Source organism: Struthio camelus, chromosome 1 (genome assembly GCF_040807025.1).
Source record: "Struthio camelus isolate bStrCam1 chromosome 1, bStrCam1.hap1, whole genome shotgun sequence".
NCBI lineage: Eukaryota > Metazoa > Chordata > Aves > Struthioniformes > Struthionidae > Struthio > Struthio camelus.
In genome coordinates, this window is record NC_090942.1 from 2,423,439 (window position 1) to 2,441,302 (window position 17,864).

The 17,864-nt window shown below is 48.3% G+C and overlaps 1 protein-coding gene across 1 annotated transcript in view; it reads right to left on the reverse strand.

Moving 5' to 3' along the window:
• LOC104146980 (collagen alpha-1(VII) chain-like) overlaps positions 1 to 17,864 on the reverse strand; it is a 139,082-nt gene that overhangs the window by 96,889 nt on the left and 24,329 nt on the right. The window contains exons 7-19 of the mRNA XM_068952583.1: positions 16,932 to 17,092; positions 15,402 to 15,531; positions 13,774 to 13,890; positions 13,027 to 13,182; positions 12,353 to 12,469; positions 9,562 to 9,708; positions 8,637 to 8,756; positions 7,300 to 7,458; positions 5,890 to 6,018; positions 5,319 to 5,468; positions 4,834 to 4,971; positions 4,229 to 4,375; positions 3,131 to 3,250 (exon numbers count right to left, since the gene is read on the reverse strand). Coding sequence (XP_068808684.1) covers positions 3,131 to 3,250; positions 4,229 to 4,375; positions 4,834 to 4,971; positions 5,319 to 5,468; positions 5,890 to 6,018; positions 7,300 to 7,458; positions 8,637 to 8,756; positions 9,562 to 9,708; positions 12,353 to 12,469; positions 13,027 to 13,182; positions 13,774 to 13,890; positions 15,402 to 15,531; positions 16,932 to 17,092 — 1,791 coding nt within the window. The remainder of the gene's footprint in view (positions 1 to 3,130; positions 3,251 to 4,228; positions 4,376 to 4,833; positions 4,972 to 5,318; positions 5,469 to 5,889; positions 6,019 to 7,299; positions 7,459 to 8,636; positions 8,757 to 9,561; positions 9,709 to 12,352; positions 12,470 to 13,026; positions 13,183 to 13,773; positions 13,891 to 15,401; positions 15,532 to 16,931; positions 17,093 to 17,864) is intronic.

The following is a 17,864-nucleotide window of genomic DNA, read 5'->3' on the forward strand; positions in this document are numbered from 1 at the left end:
GGAAGATGCTGACAGCTCTGCTGAAACACACATCTATGGCACAGGGTTGGACCCATGTGAATCTGAACACTGCAATCTACCACCCACCCCTGCCTGACCTGGAACTCCAAACAGGAAAGTTTAGCTACTTGTCCTTTTGCAGCTATGCCAGCCAATGTGTAGCACTAAAACTATTTTTAACTACCACACATAAAAGCAGCGGGCAGCCTTTCTTCACTGGTAGGGGCAGACACACAGATGGATCACAGCCTGATACCACCAGCGAGTAGAGGATGGGGGGATTTCACATAACAAGAAAGAGCGTGTGGTTACCATGCTCGTACTCTGGGATGTGCGGAAGACTTTGCTGGTGGACTGAGGGAGCAGGTAAAGGGATAATATCCAGGACTGAATGCTCAGCACAACCCACAAGATTGGGAATTGCGCACCAGAAGAGATCTGTGACCACTGAAGAAGGAAGATGGTCTTTGCTGGGGATGGTTTTCGACGAAGAGTGATATTAATGTTTTGCAAGAGACAAGAGGACAGCAGATGATAATACTTAAGGTGCAACTGCAAGATTAAATAGGCTTCTGAATACTGATTGTGATGCCAAAACCATAGCTTTAGTGGTCCAAGGATAGTCCAGAGAAGGTCGAAAGAAGAGAGAAGACGGCAACATCCAGCTGAACTTCTCCAAGATCCCTCCTGTCACGTGGAGGAGGAACACTGGCTCTGGTTGGAGCCCTGTCGAGATGCATGGGTTTGGTTTTGTAAAACACTGGACATAGGAGCTATATAGGTGGGATGATATCTAGCTGACTAGAAGGGGATCAAGTCTTTTATAGGATAGGCTGGCTAGGGTAGGGTAGGGAAAATGGTGCTAAATGAGCTTAAAAGGGAGGCAAAGGAAATGGGTAATGAACAAGCACTCATTTAGCAAAAAATCAAGTTGCTGAGAACAAAATTAATCAAGGCACCAAGAGACACAAAGAGACAAAATTCTTAATTGCCTTTATACACTAATGCTGGCAGCCTGGGTAATTAAACAAGAGGAATTGGAATTAGTCAGTTATGAGCATAAATTGACCTCATTGGTCCTACTGAAGCACGATGGCAAGATTCATCTGATTGGAGTGTTAAATCAATAGTTATAAACCTATTTCAGAAGGATCGATAGAGTGAGAGCACAGTGGGACTGTCAAATGTGGCATTATCCATTTCTGAGCCCCTGACAACTCTGAAACCAATGATTCTGAATACTTACAGATCGATATTTAACAGCATGCCACAGGAGGGGAATAGCTGCACTAGATCACTTAAATCACCCTAGAGAACTGAATGTTCAGTTCCCTAATCACTTATCCATAATGTGTAGAGCAAAAGAAAATAATCTTATCACAGGAGACTTTATCCTGAGTGGCATATTCTGGGAGTCTTACTTTGTCAATACCAAAATGTCCTTGGAATTAAAAAAATTAAAGCTGATGACCTAGTAACTCAAAAAGCTTTGCAGTGAGCAAAGGGAATTCTGTGTCAAACCTGTATTCTTTATTGACTTGCGAAGATGAACCGACCGCGAGCAAAAAGTTAGGACCTGAAGCAACAAGGACAGGCAACCTGCTCTATCAGATTAGATTTAGGCCCAATTCAGAAAAAAATGATATAGCCCATGCTTTAAAAGGGCAAACCCCACAAAGCCAAACCCATTGGAAAAAAGAAGCGTACACTAAAAATTGTGAGTAGTGATTAGGAAAGTTTTCAAAGCTCTTCTCTAAATAGTAAAGCTTTTAAGCAGATAAGAAATAAGGTTGCATTGATGACAAAACCAGCCTTGCTTAGGAAAAAAAAGGAATAGTAGTGTTAATACGTGTCACAAATTGAAAAGGGGATGTTAAGAGCAATTGCTGAGAGTTTTATATTAAAAACTGTTGAAAATCAGTAAGTGAAGCCAGAGAACACCAGAAGGATGTCACAGGCCATAACGGGGGCTGTATGGAGGTTTGTGGTTCAGGAGAGCTTGACGCCATGGGCACAGGCACTCTTCTTCTCGGTGAGTTTGCTGCGACTCTTCCTGATGGACATGGAGTTGCTCTTGGAGCACTGAGTGCTCTTGAGGAAGAGACCCTGATAACAGCAACAGGTAGGCTCTTTTCCCAGAAATTTTCATGTCTCCATTTCCTTCCCCCAAGGACTTTGAAGGGCCAGCTGGGTCATCTCGTGAGCCTCTTTGGTGAGCCAGGCAGTTTCCAGTCCTACCTCTTTTTCACTCACATGAGGAAGCAGAGATGAAAAGTCGCCATGTATGGAAGTCCCCGGAGCCGGCAGAAGAAGGCTTGGTGCAGATATGATCGATGAGAGCATCACTTACCTCAGATCAATCAGAGAGTATTCACAAGTCATGACACTTCAGAGACTCAGCCAGCTGCTTAAGGCTGGTGATGAAAAGAAATTTCCCCTTTAATACTGGCCACTTGCATCTTCCACTGTATCAGCTGGCTCTAAGACCAGGTCTTGAACTGAAAAGTCCACTGGGCAAGCCAGACTTGTCCTGTCCATGATATTTTGAACTAAACTTACGCTAGCAATGGGGTGAACAGGTGTGGGAAAACAGTGGGTTGATCCTTTTTTTTTTTTTTTTTCTAAAAAAGGAAAGGCTTATATGATGGTCTCCGTATGGGTTGTTTCTCCCTCTTGTCTCATGCCCCTCATTAGGAATTTCTGAACCCACTGAGCCGTTTGGACCAAATTTTTGGTCACTTCTGAGACCAAAGTGGCCTCAGATTTATGACGTGGTAGAAAAGCTTTGTGAGAACAGGTGATGGTAGAGAGAAGAGAGGGTCCTCTCATGCCCTGCCCTGGGGAAAAGGCTACAACAGCAGCATAAACAGTATTAGATATCAGAGAGTCCATATGGGATGGGAGCATTGTGGGTGCCCAAACTCAGGAAAAGCTTCAACCAACAACCAGACCAGATTAAACTCTGCAAGATACAAAGCCATAGGAAATCCCCTGTTCCCTTAATTTTGCTCATGGAACTGCTTGCTACACTCCATGCTCCATTCTCAAATCTTCTTGGAGATGTGGCAGCTCATACAGGAGGGGTCCGAATTTCAAACTGTCCTTCCTTGCCCCTCCAAAGAACTGTTACCTGAGGACAAACGCCACGTCAATAAGTATGTAGATGCTCCAGAAACAGCAGTCCAAGTCAGCAAAATGCTAGTCTCTGCAGCCTCCTGCACTGCGAACTCAGTCACTTTGGGTAAATCCACTGTTGGAAAAAGAAAAAGAAACAGTGACTGCTTTTTTGGTGTTTCGCAGGTAAAGCATAGGGTGGGTGGGTAGAAGCTACTGTCAAGAGGTTGGCCGGGCTAAGAGGAATCTGATGCATCCTTTGGGAAGCTCAAATCCTATCCTCACTGAAATCAAAGACAAGAAGTCCAGATAGGAATTATGAACATGAAGCACATTCCTGCATCAATGAGCATAATCTGTCCACAGTTCCAGTCCCTGGTGAATGGCTCAGATCATATCCAGCCCAAGGTGCAAAGAAGCGTGTGCAAGCAAACATCCTTTGGCCTGCAACCAACTTCAGAGACCTTCTGCCTACTTATCTGTAGGATGAGAGGGAAGAGTCCCTGGAGCATTCTAAGGGTTTTCCAAAAGCTGAATCAAATTAGATCCTTCTTTGGTGGGAAGTGGTGGAGTTTTCACAAATAACCACCAGCAGATCTTTAGCCTGGACTGCTGTGTGTTTCTCCAAAGTGAGCCTGAAATTTGATCCCTTGGGAAAGCCAATGAAGTTTTTGCCTGCTCACTTGTGCCAACTGCTAGTGTTCCCTGAAACCGTAGCACACTCGACACCCCAAACTTCTCCCTGACTAGATCTCCGAATCTATCTATTCCAGACCATCAGTCAAGTTGCATAATGTCACTGAGTCATGAGCGGTTTGGTAACTGTAACTAAAGAGCTTCCAAGGTAATGGATCACAAAATCAGCATTTCACAGTAATGGTTGCAAGTAGGAGAGGACAAGTTGAAGCCCCCATGTTTCTCAGCAATAAGAAGAAAGGATAAATGCATATTTACTGACACAGTGGCTGGTGGGATCTAAGAAGCAGGAAGGTGGGTAACGGACAGTATTGCTCCTCTTCCATCCTCACCTCCTGTCATCGCCCCTGGGAGGGAGCTGGCCCCCCAGCACTGCAGTGGAGATGCTCTCATCCCATTCTGCGGTCTCTGTACTTACAGGTTTTGGCTGTGAGGAGTGTCGGGCTTCCCTCTTGTCCCTCGATCACTGCAGACACGCAGATGGTGTAGGTAGTGCTCTCCTTCAGCTTGGGTATTGTGAAAGAGACAGTCTCTGCTGCAACCAGCTGGGAGATTTCCAAGCCACCTGAGAGCAGCCATTCCAAAAAATACTGTTATGTAGAAAGGGCAGGGCAATTGCTATTAACAATTGTTACAGCAATTTCCCCATACAGATCTTAGGGGAACTGGCAAGGGGCAAGGGAGGAGTGTTAGTAGCTCACTTTTCAGATGGGGATACCAAGGCATGGGCAGGTGAGAGATCTGATCACAAAGGCATCACCTGTTCTGCTAGAAGGGAGACTAGTTCCCAGATCCCAACTATGAATTACAATGACTGATGTCTTTGTTATTGATTAAAACCTGGTTAATTCTCAGGGGTTCAGCCTGTCCCTTTTGATATGTCCACGGCATTTCTCAGATTACAGTCCCCATCTACCCCAATCACCTGTGAGAAAAGAGATGAGTTGCGCTAACCTCCTATTTTATGGGTATCTTTGTGCTCTGTCCTCACACCATACCCAATGAAGAGAGCAGGATGCTTACCGCTGAATGGGACCCAGGATATCTTATAGTGAGTTACACCAGAAAGCCTCCCCCAAGACACCTTCAAACTATTTATGCCAGTGTCAGTAATCCTCAGGTCTTGGACAGTCTGGATGGTGTTGGAGTCTACAAGAGATGCTGCAAGAATCAATCAGAATGAGATGTCAGAAGTAACAGTCCAAGTTACACAGTGCCATGTTCATAGCTCTGAGTCTAGTTCTGAAGCTCATAGGCTTCCTGAGATCCCTGTGGATAAACAGGATTGGGCAGCACATTAGTACACCTGGGGTTGCCTGCATGGGTCAAGCATAGTTAACATGCCAGTGGGATGTGTCTACACCTATGTCGTCAGCAGCACCACAGGGACCAGCCAGGGATTAGTGCTACCAGCTATGACGGCTACTCACGTAGCACAGCCATCAGCGTCTCTGGTGCAATGCACAGGTCTGTGATTCCAGCCTTGATGTCATTCCACTAGGACATACCTGTGCGGTGAGTGAGGGTCACATCCGGACCCTCAGTCTTGTTGAAGATGGCCCGAATGCTGACTGTATACAAGGTGTCAGGCAGCAAGTGGTCAATCCGATACGCCAAAACTCTGCTGCCCAGGTACTGAGTCTTGGTAACTTGCTTTTCTGTAAAGGAGGGAATACTTTAGAACTGGTAGCTCAGCAGTGAGGCTGGTGGCATCTCCTCCAAGAGAAACAGCCATTCCTTGTTGTACTGCTCTTTCAGAGCTTTCGGGATTATCTTCCAAAGTCCTCATCTGGGAAGTGCAACACCACCACCATTTAGTGAATACCCAGGCAATGCTCTCCTTGAAGTCCAGCCAGTCCATACAAGTACTGCAAGGTCCGACCCACACCCTTTTGGTTCTATGGATTGCATTTTTATAGTTACGGTTCATTAATTATGCGACAGAAGTATCACGGCTGGAGCAGGGCATCCTTCTAACGCACAAGAGTAAACCAGGAGTTTGGAAAGGTACCTCCTATGGCTTGGCCATAGACACGGGTCTGTACCTGGAACATGCATGTGCACCCCATCTCTGCTTACCTTTGCCTGCTCCCACAGGGCTCCAGGTGACTCTGAATTTGGTGGCAGCTGCTGTGGCACTCCATGCCAGAGACAGGCTTGTGCTGGTGTAGGACGCCACTTTGAAATTGGAGACGTAGCCCAGAGGAGCTGCAAGGTGGGGACAGCATTAGATAGTGCCCTGACTACTGCCCATCAGGGCTCCCTGTGGGCAGTATAACAAGAACAAAGTCATGGAAGAGGTTTAGAAGTTGTATCTCTGCTTATCCCCTGTATGTCATCGTCCTCATCTAGACAGATGCTGATTTGCACTGCTTGAGGTATGGGGCCCCAGGAGTGTCAAGTGTGTGCATCCTACCTCCCTTAGCACCAAGGAGTGTTTTATGCTCTAGCTCAAGGTAGGAGCAACTCTGAGAGCCCAGGGCAAGCAGGACGCATGGAGTCATGAGATCTGAAGCCCTATGCCTCACACTGTCTTTAGGGTGAAACATTCACCCAGAGCTCCCATGGGAGCTCCCATCAGTATTCACCTCTGAATGCTCTTCTTCACACAGGTCAGTCCGTTATCTCCATACTAAATTCCAGTGTGGCTAGTAACCTTCTGCCATCTTTAAACCTCTCTGAGGTTGCATCTGGTACTGTATAAGTCTCACCTCTGCTTGCTGATCACCATGTTCAGCGCTGCTACATTTCCCCCTGAAGCTGCGCTAATGATGAGGTGGGTGTACAATGGTGTGCCATGGAGGGACAAGCTTCGGCCACCAGCTAAACCACTATCTTTCCCTATCTCAGAGAAAGGATTTGTCTCTGCTGCCTTTTGTCCAGGCAACCTGATCTCCCAGCACAGACCTGTGGGGTCTCCCCTGCTTTGAGGCAGAAGGGGAGGGGAGGGGAGGGGAAAGCACTGTGGCACATCAGGGGAAACACTCGTCGTCAGGCAACAGTTGGCAGGATGAACCATATTAAGATGTTCTTCTCCCTGAATCTCCCTATGGTTCCCTGCAGCAGAGTTTTCCCTGTTCTCTCCTCTTTTCCAGCTGGACTTTTTGACAGTGTAGAAGACTTTGGCCGTTTGTCTGGATTTCACAATGCCCAGAAGTCTGGTGAATGTAGATCAGGCAGTTCATATTTGAGGCTCTGCCCAGAACCACTGCACGTGAACAGATCCACTGCAGAGTACGCTAATTCCAGTTTGCATCTGAAGACTCCCAGATAGAAAACCCAGAGCCCTCAGGATTTGTGAGCTCACTCACCAGGCACAACAGGTCAGCAGAGCAAGGGACCACTAGGTGCCCCTGATGCAAGGTTACAGTGACAGGAGATGGGTGCACGATGTCTAGTGTACAGCCTTTATAAAGATACACAATGTTCAATCAGCCACGCAAGGGTTACATTCCACGGTAGCTACTTGAACGCTCTGCCCATACTCACGTGTCCGGGCTGAGGTTGTGATCCCTGGTCCTTCCACTGAGCCAAAGAGCACATAGAGGGAAATCACATACTCCGTATCATGGGCCAGGTTTCGGAGCTGGTAGGCTGTGATTGACTTGTTGAGGGCCAGCTGCCGAGGACGATCTTTGCCAAAGAATTCTTTGGGGGACAGAGAGAGAGTAAATAAAATACAAAAAGGATGAAGACCCAGGAGCATGGAAAACAGCTCTACTGCATACTGGGAAAGACACGTGTTCACCCTGCATCCATCTCTGACCTGGCTGAAGCTCTGTTTTAGGACGTGTGTGTGCATGACCATCATGTTTGGGCAAGAGAGTTTTTCTATAGTTGTTTGTTAGGTAATTCAAATGACTAAAGGAACCAAATTAGCTGAGGGGTGACTTACTCAGAAAGAAGTGCAACTATAGGGTAAATGACCAGCTGGTTTCCCACTGAATTTCCACTAATACTCATGCTAATAACAGCAACACATGCAGTGAGCCTGAGGACTTGCCATGAAGAGGAGCTGAAGGGTCTGATCCCCTCCATAGCGTCACCCTGCATGACACGTGTGCCCTGGGTTGTGTCACAACGGTTATGGGTTTCTGCATAGCCTCTTTTCCCTCTCTCTGTGCTGTGGCTGCATTCAGCCCCTCACTGTACAGAATCTGAGGGTGGGTGGCCAGACAGGTGTTGGGGAGCCACACTGAGGGCATTACGTCACTTCCTAAAACATCATTCCTAGCTACTTTCTTCCCACACCTGCAGAAGGGAGAGGAGTGTACTGTGGGGCAGGGGGACACCTCTGTAGCTCTCATATCTGGGGTCTTGCCAGACCCCCCCATAACTTAGTGCAGCCCAGGTGCTGCTCCAGCATGTGCTTTGACCCTCCTCAGCACCTCTAGGGAGATGCAAAGCCCTTGTTCTACCTGACCCTCACCTCTTTACTGAGGGGCAGGGCAAGGTGCACTGACTGAGATATGCCTAGCACTGGCGTCAGTCTGAAGGTACTTGCTGTAGGGACCTTGCCTGCTGGCACTGACTCAGGTCCAGGAGTAGTTTCTGGTTTCAATTCATGCCCTGAAGTTGTGGGACAGGCTACTCAGACCAGCTAATGTGCTGGACCTGCCCCTATACCTACAATGTGGGATACCTGGGAAATATGCTCTAGAGGACCCTGCTTGAGCAGGGGGGTTGGACTAGATGATCTCCAGAGGTCCCTTCCAACCTCAACCGTTCTGTGAAATCTGTGAAATACCACTGTTCCCAGTCCCTTATCTCCCTGTGCTACAGGAGGAGGTGTGGATGATGCAGGCTGGAGGGGAGCAGGATCTCACCTGGTGTAGGACCCCAAGCCACTCGATACCCAGTGGCCCCAGCAACTGAGTCCCAGGAGACCAGAGCACTGTTGATGGATATCTCACTGACTTTCAGCATCTGGACGGTGCTTGATGCCACTGTGAGAGAACAGAGTTGCCAAGTTGCATCAAGGTCCCCAGCAGCTTCTGACTGGCCCCAAAAAGCTGTGACTACCCAGACTGGTATCTGCGCCAGATAAACAGTGTTGACTACAAATGATACCAGCTCTGAGAACAGAGAGCCTGGCTTGTAAATAACGGCAAGCAAAGGGATTTCTACTATCCACCTCTTGACCACAAGCCAGCTGTGATCCTGGCTGGGGCCCCAGGGCACTGCTGTGCCCAGCAAGAATTATTTGGTGCAAGGGTGCTAGGTCCAGGACGGTCCAGTCACTTCCACAAATCCCACAGAGGAGAGAAAAACAACTAGCCTTTCCCTAGTGAAGACTAAGGCAAAGAGAAGTGGAAGAACCAATAATTTCTCTGCCTCCGGACCTGGACGTGAAGCCACACTTTCCCAGTGGGATGCCTCACATTATGGTGGCTTTCTCCACCAGAATATCCTCTTCCCCCATATAGCATTTGGTGTCTCTTGGTGTCTCTCTAGCACTGCTAATAGAGCCCTTCTCAAAGTCTCCATGTGTTTCTGATCCTCTCTGGCTGTGTCTATCCTGGGGAACAGCTCCCCATCCCTTGGTATGGGATTCTCACTCTACAGCGGGACACGGCTGCAAAGCGAACAAAGGCTGGAGCCCCATAGAAGAGACACAGCCAACGCCAAATAGGTGCCTGGTCATATGGGGAGAAAAGGACTTTGGGGAAACTACTGAAAGAACAGCCTCGTCCCTGGGCCACGTCCGCTGGGCTGTTTCCCCCTCTCTCATCCCTGGTGCAGGACACTTACCAGTGGTTGCTTTTCTGCTCACCACTGGCCCCTCGATATTTCCAAAGATGGGGTTGATGGTGACGGTATATTCTGTGCCAGGCTGCAACCCCTGGATCATGTAGTAGCTGTAGGTGTTGCTGAGGTTCACGTCCTGGATGCTGCCCTCTGCAAAAGGAAACAATGGCTGAGCTCCCTTGGGTCAGGCTAAGAAGGGCCACCTGCTTGGGCTGTGTGTGATTACACAAATGACCATCCAAAGACTACACAGCGACAGCTCTAACTTTGAACTCATCACCCAGACATGCAACCAGGTCTTGGGAGAAACAGGAAGAGGAAGGATGTTTTAAACGTACTCTGGTAGCAGGGCTCAATTCCTGCCTCCACAGGTCTCTCTGCCCTCATTTCACCTTGGTTAAACGAGATCAAGTAGCATTTCTTCCTGCTGGCTTGTGTATGCGCCCTTAAGATACTCGAGGCAAGGACCACAGGGACACTAGTGCGCTATGCTCAAATCTTGGGTGGAATGCTCGTTTAAATACAGCTAGAAATTATACTCAGCTTCTCAGGCAGACCCCAGTAATTACTGACAGACCAAGGCAGCTCAGGACTTTGCAGGCCAAAGAAAATGAATGAAGTCAGCAACACAGCACAGCTGCATGCGGATAGTGCAAGTAGTTCCGTAAGACGGTTCGTACTCTGCCCAGCCCTGTGTGACTCAGTGCCCAAGCTGTACTGCCCAGCCTCTGCCTTCCCTGTAGCACACAGGAGCCAACTGATGCTACACGAGATATTTTCTCAGGATTAATCCTTTCTTTGTATCTCTGCTCTAAACTATCAGCAGCCCTGCTACACCTTTTCAGCGTTGCCCTAGCGGGAGGCATGGCTGGAGAAGAGTTAACACCTAACCCCTGGGGATCGCACCCTGTGTTGCAGAGGGGTAGAAGAGGTGCAGAGGTGCAGGCTGCAGCAGGCGCGGGGCTTGAGCGGGGTGGGGAGGATGCTGCCATTTGCAATTTGGTCACTGGAGGGTGCCATGTCCCCATCTTCAGCTCCACCAGCACTCTCTGCCCCATCCCCCTTCTCCCACCCCACACATGGACCTTCTCTCCACATCAGCTGCTCATTTATTTTTATCTATTCTCCGTCCTAGAAGTCAGGGAAGAAAAATCAACCTCCTCTAGCCCCTGGGATGGCTGCCCAGGGACGGACATAAGGTGGGGTTTTTCCTCCTCAAAACCCTTGTATGCAGGGAGAAAAGGCCAATAAGTCATTATAATCTGTGCATAACAGCACAGGGCGAATGCATGTGAGCCCCCATTTCCCCTGTCGTGGAGCCAGGCACCAGGGAAAACCGGACAAAGAGAAATACCATGAGTTACTGCCATGCAGCAAGGCTGTGTTACACAGACACTCATCTCAATCTCAACGTCATGGTGCCTCTGAAGCCAAATCCCATCCTGGGGAACATGCTGGATCGTGGCAGCAGGACCCCACAGCTTGCACGTTCGACCAAGCCAAGACGAAGCCCTGACTGCAGCCATGTGCAGGGCCAGGTGGTGAGGGTGGGCTACCCCTTGGGTTTTTGCCCCCCTTGTATTCGAGGTGAGGCAGTAATGGGTGAAATGGCTGCTCTGAAAGAAAAAATCCAAAGCGGAGGTTATGGGCTGCTCCTGCTTGCTACCTGTGCTGCAGGCTTCCTCAGCTGAGGACATCGCATGCTGTCCCCTTGAGAAGGGGTGTCCTTATGTGCAGTTCGTGTCCCAAAGACATGGCAAGCTGAGCGCCTGTGTACTCACTTTCAGGCTGGGATATAGAACAAGGCCTGGGTAAACAGCTGAGTTTGGGGGTTATCTTGATTTTTTTCTTGAGAACCATTCATTACTGGTTCATTACAAAGCAATATAACCAGTGTTATATCATCTTCATAAAGATTTTTCCCTTCTAAAGGTGACCTTTAGAGCTGTTCTCTAACCCCCCACTTCCCCTGGTGGGAGATGTCTCTTTATTTCATAACCAAGGGAGCTGAGCCAGAGGAGTGCTATTTATTCAGAGTCTATGATGGAGCCCAGGTGTCCTGACATCCCATCTTGTGTTTGAACCACAGAAACATCCATCTCCCAAGGCCAAAATATGCCATCAAACCTGAATTTCTAACTTCTGCTCCCCCACATCAGCAATGAAAATATGTTTGGGTTAAGGGCAAAGGAAAAGCTCCAGCTGCAAAACGCAGATCTGTCTTCCAACATCAAAAATTGCCTGAGAATTTAGACGCATTATGGGAAGCTGGATTTCAAAGTCAGGTCTTGCAGCTGCGTTGACAAAATCAACCATTACACTCCATTATCTGGTTTCCACCCCCCCTCCCCCCAAAAAGTAACCCCAGATACATGGAAGCTGCAGGATATGCTGCTCTGCACAGAGTACTTTACTAGCTGCACTCCATCTATTAACCTTTTCCTGGGCTACTCAGGTCCAGCATATCTGGCACTAAGCCCATGCTAATAAGGCTGGCTATAGGTTGGCCCACTTTGTGCAGACCAAGAGTGGGTATTTTTGCAGAGTTTACTCACAGAGCTCCATGGTAGGCTCTCTATTGCAGGCTGCTAATTTATCCCCAGGTGCACAAAACTCCACTGTTCACAGAGCCAAGAAGCCTCAGTCCCTCCAGCTTCTTGTTGGACATGCTGGTGTCTCAGAAAGCATCAATGCATCCAGTGCCGGGGGGGGGGGGGGGGGGGGCCTCACAGCTCTTCTCCCCAGCTCTCTTGCCATCAATGCACGTACCCCACTCTGCTTTCCAGGACTCTACCTGCCGACATCCAGGTGAGCCTGTAGCCGGTCGCTCCCCGGACTGGACTCCATCTGGCCTGGAGCGTGTCGGTCGTCGCATTCTGCAGCAATACGCTTTTCACAGGCAGGAGTTTTACTGGAAGGAGGGCAGGGAACAAACCTTTCAGTGCACCTGCTTGCCAGCTGATGACTTTGCTGGCTGCTCTCCCTACCTCTCTGTTCCTCCAGCCCATCTGTCAGTGGGAGAGGGATTTCTAAGGGCTCCTGCACTGCCTGGCAGGCTGAAGGTATCTTATATACGACAGCTGTCTGGCCCAACAGCAGTGGAGAAAATGCACAAATCTGTGACCGTTGCTTTCCAGGACCAGTGCCTCGAGATACTGAGGTCTGAGGCCTGAACATGAGGGGCGAGGAAGGCAGGCAGTCAGCATGTGGGGCAGGCAGGGAAGGGAAGGAAGGGTAGACAGCCAATGGGGGAAGGTGTCTAATGGAAAACACAGGGGTAGGCTCTCAGGTGGCAGAAAACCCTTGGCCACTGCAGTCTGCCCCAATTCTCCATGAAGCACAAGTTCTGGATGAGCTGTTTGGTAATGCCAAATGGCACTGCCAATTGTGGGGTGATTATCAATAGCAAAGGGTCTGAACACATCGCTCAGTGCAATAAGGAACCAGCCAAGGAGTCAAATCTCTTACATGTTCTTCCCACGGCAGACACAGGCTGGCTTGGCCCCTGAGGGTACACCGCGTAGATGCTGATGCTGTACTCTCTATCTTCCTGCAGGTTATCCAGCACGTGGGAAATAGCGTCGCCCCGCAGAACTTGCTCATAGGTCATTCCCGGTCTCTTGGCTGCAAAACCAAAGAGGAGAGTGACAGGGAAGCTCAGCACTGTTGCCTTCCCAGTACCTGACGCCTAGCTTCATGGCGATGTCATCACAACATGGTGAAGAGCATGCACAGCAGCTGGTTTGAATGCATGGTTAAGTGGCTGAAGGCCCTCAACCCATGTGCTTTTGCTGAGGCTCATGCTGCAGCTTAGGCTTGACATGTCCAAACAGTTCCCATCCTTACAGATCACCAGGAGGAGAGTATGGCCCATATCAAAAGCTTGAACTCACCTCATGTCTACATCTAAGCACTTGAGTACGAACAACATCCAGAGGAGATCTGGATGTAACAGTGCGGATGGGTACAAGGCATCCACGGCATCATCCCCATCTTGACCTTCAAAAAAAAGTCCTTCAAAGGATGCTCCCACTCTCTACTAGAGGAACCATGCTGTGTGGAAGAGGCCAACCTGGCCTTGTTCCAAGGTAATGCCAGGAACACTGTACTGTAATGATGCTGCCAGGCCTTAGACAAAATGTCACCTTTCCTGTCTTCAGGACACTGCTCATTTTAAAGAAAACTCTAAGAAAGCTTAATAAAATCTCAACTCACCTCTAGGAATGTAGACCTTGTAGCCTTTCAACTTGCCTAGGGGAGGTGTCCAAGCCACCTTCAAGCTAAAAAGTCCTTCTTCTATCACACGGAAATTAGTGACTGGAGGGACAGGAGCTTTGGGGTACAAAAATGATGCAAAAATTTATGGGACAGTGCTGTATTAATGTGCCACAACAAAGACCCCTAGAAAATCTTTTCTTTATTTATGGACAAAAAGATACACCGGCGAGCAGAAACTGGCCTCCAAGCACAGTTCTCCCTGTTCTCTCAGCTGCGTCCTCAAGAACAATCTTCCCTCCTGTCACACCCTTGCCCGCCTTGAAAAATGAGCTGAAACCTCCCTTTGGCAGAGCGCTTGTAGAACTCCTCTTTGAATGCTGCTGGGAACTGTGAAATATCTACCCACAAGGCATTGCCCTGCAAACAGAGAAAACTCTGCTGCATTTTCAGGCAGACCGAGCAAAGCTGCACAAGTACGCATGAATCAAATGCTACTTGTACCTACGGACGCAACTCTCACAAAGAAGAACCCATTTTGATCCAGCCAGCCATGGCAGACAAATTTATAGCTTCTGCCTCTGGCTTCATGTTGGGGATATTAAGAGAAGAGATCAAATGATTTTATTTCCACCCATAAAGACATTCCATCTTATTCTTGGCAAGTACATACGAGTCAACCTCATTGAGGCTCTTTATTTATTCATCCTGTCTGAGATCTTCCCTCAAGAAGACAAACAATTTAGTCATTACAGGGGGAAAAAAAAGGAAATAAAAGAAAAAGAGGAAAGGAATAATTCTCTTCCAGATCCTTCACGCAAAGCAGATTTGGTGCTTCATGCAAATCAGAGCAGCAGAATTAGTGCACCCCTTAAACAACAGCAGTGCAGAAACTTCTGGATCTAAACTTGCTCTACCCACCACATCTGACCCAGTGTCAGCAGGTCTTGCGCTCCAGGGTTTGGCCTAGAGCAAAGTTGGCCCTTTGTTTCCAAAAACCTTGTCATTATAGATAGTGATGAGACAGCAAAGAAATTTTGCATAGCACATTGCAATCCAGAAGAGATCCAGCTCATTCCACAGGATCACAGATTACTATTTGGGGCGTTTCCTAATGGCCCTGGTCATACAAGCTTGACGTTCCCCTTGAGTGAAATGAAGCCCTACTACCAAGCCAAAACTTTTGGACCAACCATTTCCAAAACAAGGCATTTAGAATATAAACCTATCCATAAACATCATGTCTATATTTATAAAATTATTGCCTCCAAGAGTTTCTTTCACTCTAGGTACATGGGAGTTACATTACCTGAACCCCAGCCCAGATTCATAAATCCTGCAGTTTATTAAATCAGATGATATAAGCTACGCAGCAAGCTGCACCCTGTACTTCCAGGTACCACACACACAAACACACTATGCTGCACATAACGCTCCCCAACCCACAGTGTCCCTACACAGCCTCACTCTGCACCCACTCACGCATGATGCTCTGTGGACATCTGGACAGGAGATGGTCCTCCTTCCCCCACTACCCTGGCTCCCTGCACGTACGGTTTCAGGGCTGGTGTCTTTCTGGGCCCCACAGACAAGGAACATGCAGGGACGACTGCAGAACAGACACTCACTTGTTTTACCCTTGACAGTTGTCGACTCTCCGAGAGCCTCTGCATAGACAGCCTGCACTGTGAAGACATACTTGGTGTTGGGTTTGAGATCAGTCACCAGCACGGTGCCTTTGTCACCATCCACCACAATCTGTCACATACATGGACAAAGGACATCATGTCACCTCCACGATAGTAGAAGACCACCATGTTTGCAACAGGTTAGAAGCACTACACTTCTCTGATGCAAGGTAACTTCCATGAGTAGCAGTAGCCTCTTAAAAGGCACTAGCTCAGCACATTGCAATCCTCAAATGATACCCACGTTCACACTGGACATAGCATCGTGACTCTTCAGAGCAGTGACTCTTCAGGGCTCCTCAGTGCTTGTGCCCAGGTCCAGGTGCACACAGGTTGGAGAGGGGTTGTGCAGCATAGGATAGTGTCAAGGCTGGGTTTCACGGGAGAGCCCAGAAAAGAAAGACCCCACGAAAACAAGAGCGTGCACAAGGGGTGAAGGGGTTCCCCAAGCTCCACCTTAGAGAAAATGGAGGAAAAGCAGCCATCTTAGATAAAGAAAGTTTTTTAAGCTACTAGGAGGAGATTCCAGCTTAACCCAAGGAAAAGAGAGGTGGAGATGTAACTTCTGTGTTTTCTCTATGTTCCTATGAGATTCTGAAACAGCCAAGGATGATCATTCCTGTTAAAGACAATCTTAATAATTAATACCATTAATAATCTTAATCTTAATATTTTATGCTTTCATAGCTTTGTTCTGTTATTAGAAATTAAAGCTTTAGGCCAAAATCTTCTCTCTTTCAATCTTGCTCTTAGACTTTATGCAGTGACAAAGCTGACCCTGAGCAAACTGACACGCATTGTGATAGCCCTCGCACAAGGACATGGCAAATCCAAAACCAAAATACACAGAAATCTTACCAAGATCCCAGGTCCTGAACATGTCATTCAGGTGTGACTGGGAGGAACAAGGGATGCTACTAGGGAAGCTGGAGCATGCTGGGACCTTATGAATCCCAGAGGACTTTGTGACAGGGGAGCTATATTCTCCTTCCATCCTTCCTTCCTCACCTCAGTCTCAGAAAGTCTGCCTCACCACAACAGCAATGCCAAAATTAGCATGAGCAATCAACATGCCTGCAAGTCAGATGGTCTGTCTAGAGACCTAGAAATGGCCTATTGTCTAATTCACTTCCCAACCCCAGGGAGGAATGGCTGATAAAAAAGCATGAAGGCTGTGACAGGCAGTCTAAAATATTCTCCTTTTCTTCCTGTTCCTTTTCGCCAGCAGCTTTTATCACCCCAATAGCACGCTGCATACCTCTGCTTGCCAGTCCAGGTCACAGCAAGCTGCTTCAGCAATTTATGCTAATCTACTGCGCTGTGAGTGGGATGGCTGAGGGACATGATCTCCTGACTTTGGCTGCGGCAGCAGCAGCCTCCAGCAGCGGACTAGCTGCTAACCCTGGGACCTGCACAGCTCATCCCTTCAGACAAACACCGAGGATCTGCACAACAGGAATGCAACTCTACCTGCTGCTCATCCTCTGAAACCGGCTGCCCTGTAGGCAGCAAAGGATGCAGGTGGACACGGTACCCAATCACTTTCCCTGTAGCCGGCACCCATGTTAGCCGCAGTGAGCTGTGACTGTGTTCACTGACAAGCAAATCCCGGGGACCGATGATCTTCTCAGCTGCAAGAAGAGAAAGGAAAGATCTTTGATTCATGCCACTATTGATCAAGCCAGGGCTGGATATGTGCAGATCTTTCTTTAATGAAATCACCATATTCATTGCACAGAAAGCCTTGGCTGTAAATGTCCCTCACTTAGCCTGAAACAAGCAACCAGGATCTGTTTCCAGACAAGAGCCACCCAAGCAGATTTTCTTTTGGCAAACTGCTGGACAGCACAAGAAGGGAAAACAAAACTAGTTCTGGCAACTTCTCCCTTCTCAACACCTGCTTAACGCATAGGGCATCAGCTCCTTTCTACCTTCCTCTTCATTGCCACCAGAGATGATTCTAACACAAAGCTTGAACCCTTGAAAAATCACAGGAAGCTCTGAAGTGGTACAGAACAACAGAGAAAGCAAAACAGATCCTATGGCGACTTAGGGCTCATGCCAATGGATGACATTCTTCCAAGCTCCGCTCCCAGCTTTTACTTCATCTTCTCATAAGTCCGTGTGCCAAAAGGAGGGCAAAAATTCATTGCTACCACCTCTAGGTTCACTGCAACATCTGTATCTCTTTGGAGAGACATCTAGGTCTCTTTGGAGATCTCTTTGGCTGTTCTCTGCAAGGAATAAAGTCCTTATGGAGACCCTGAGCTGTGCTGCCAGAACTCACTGTGACAGTCTCATCATGAGAGCCACTGAAAGGCAGAACTGCTGTCCTAGTGTGCAACTTCTGCCCCTTGCCTGAATGGGCAGTGAGAACTTCAGGAGCCTGCATTGCCAGATGAA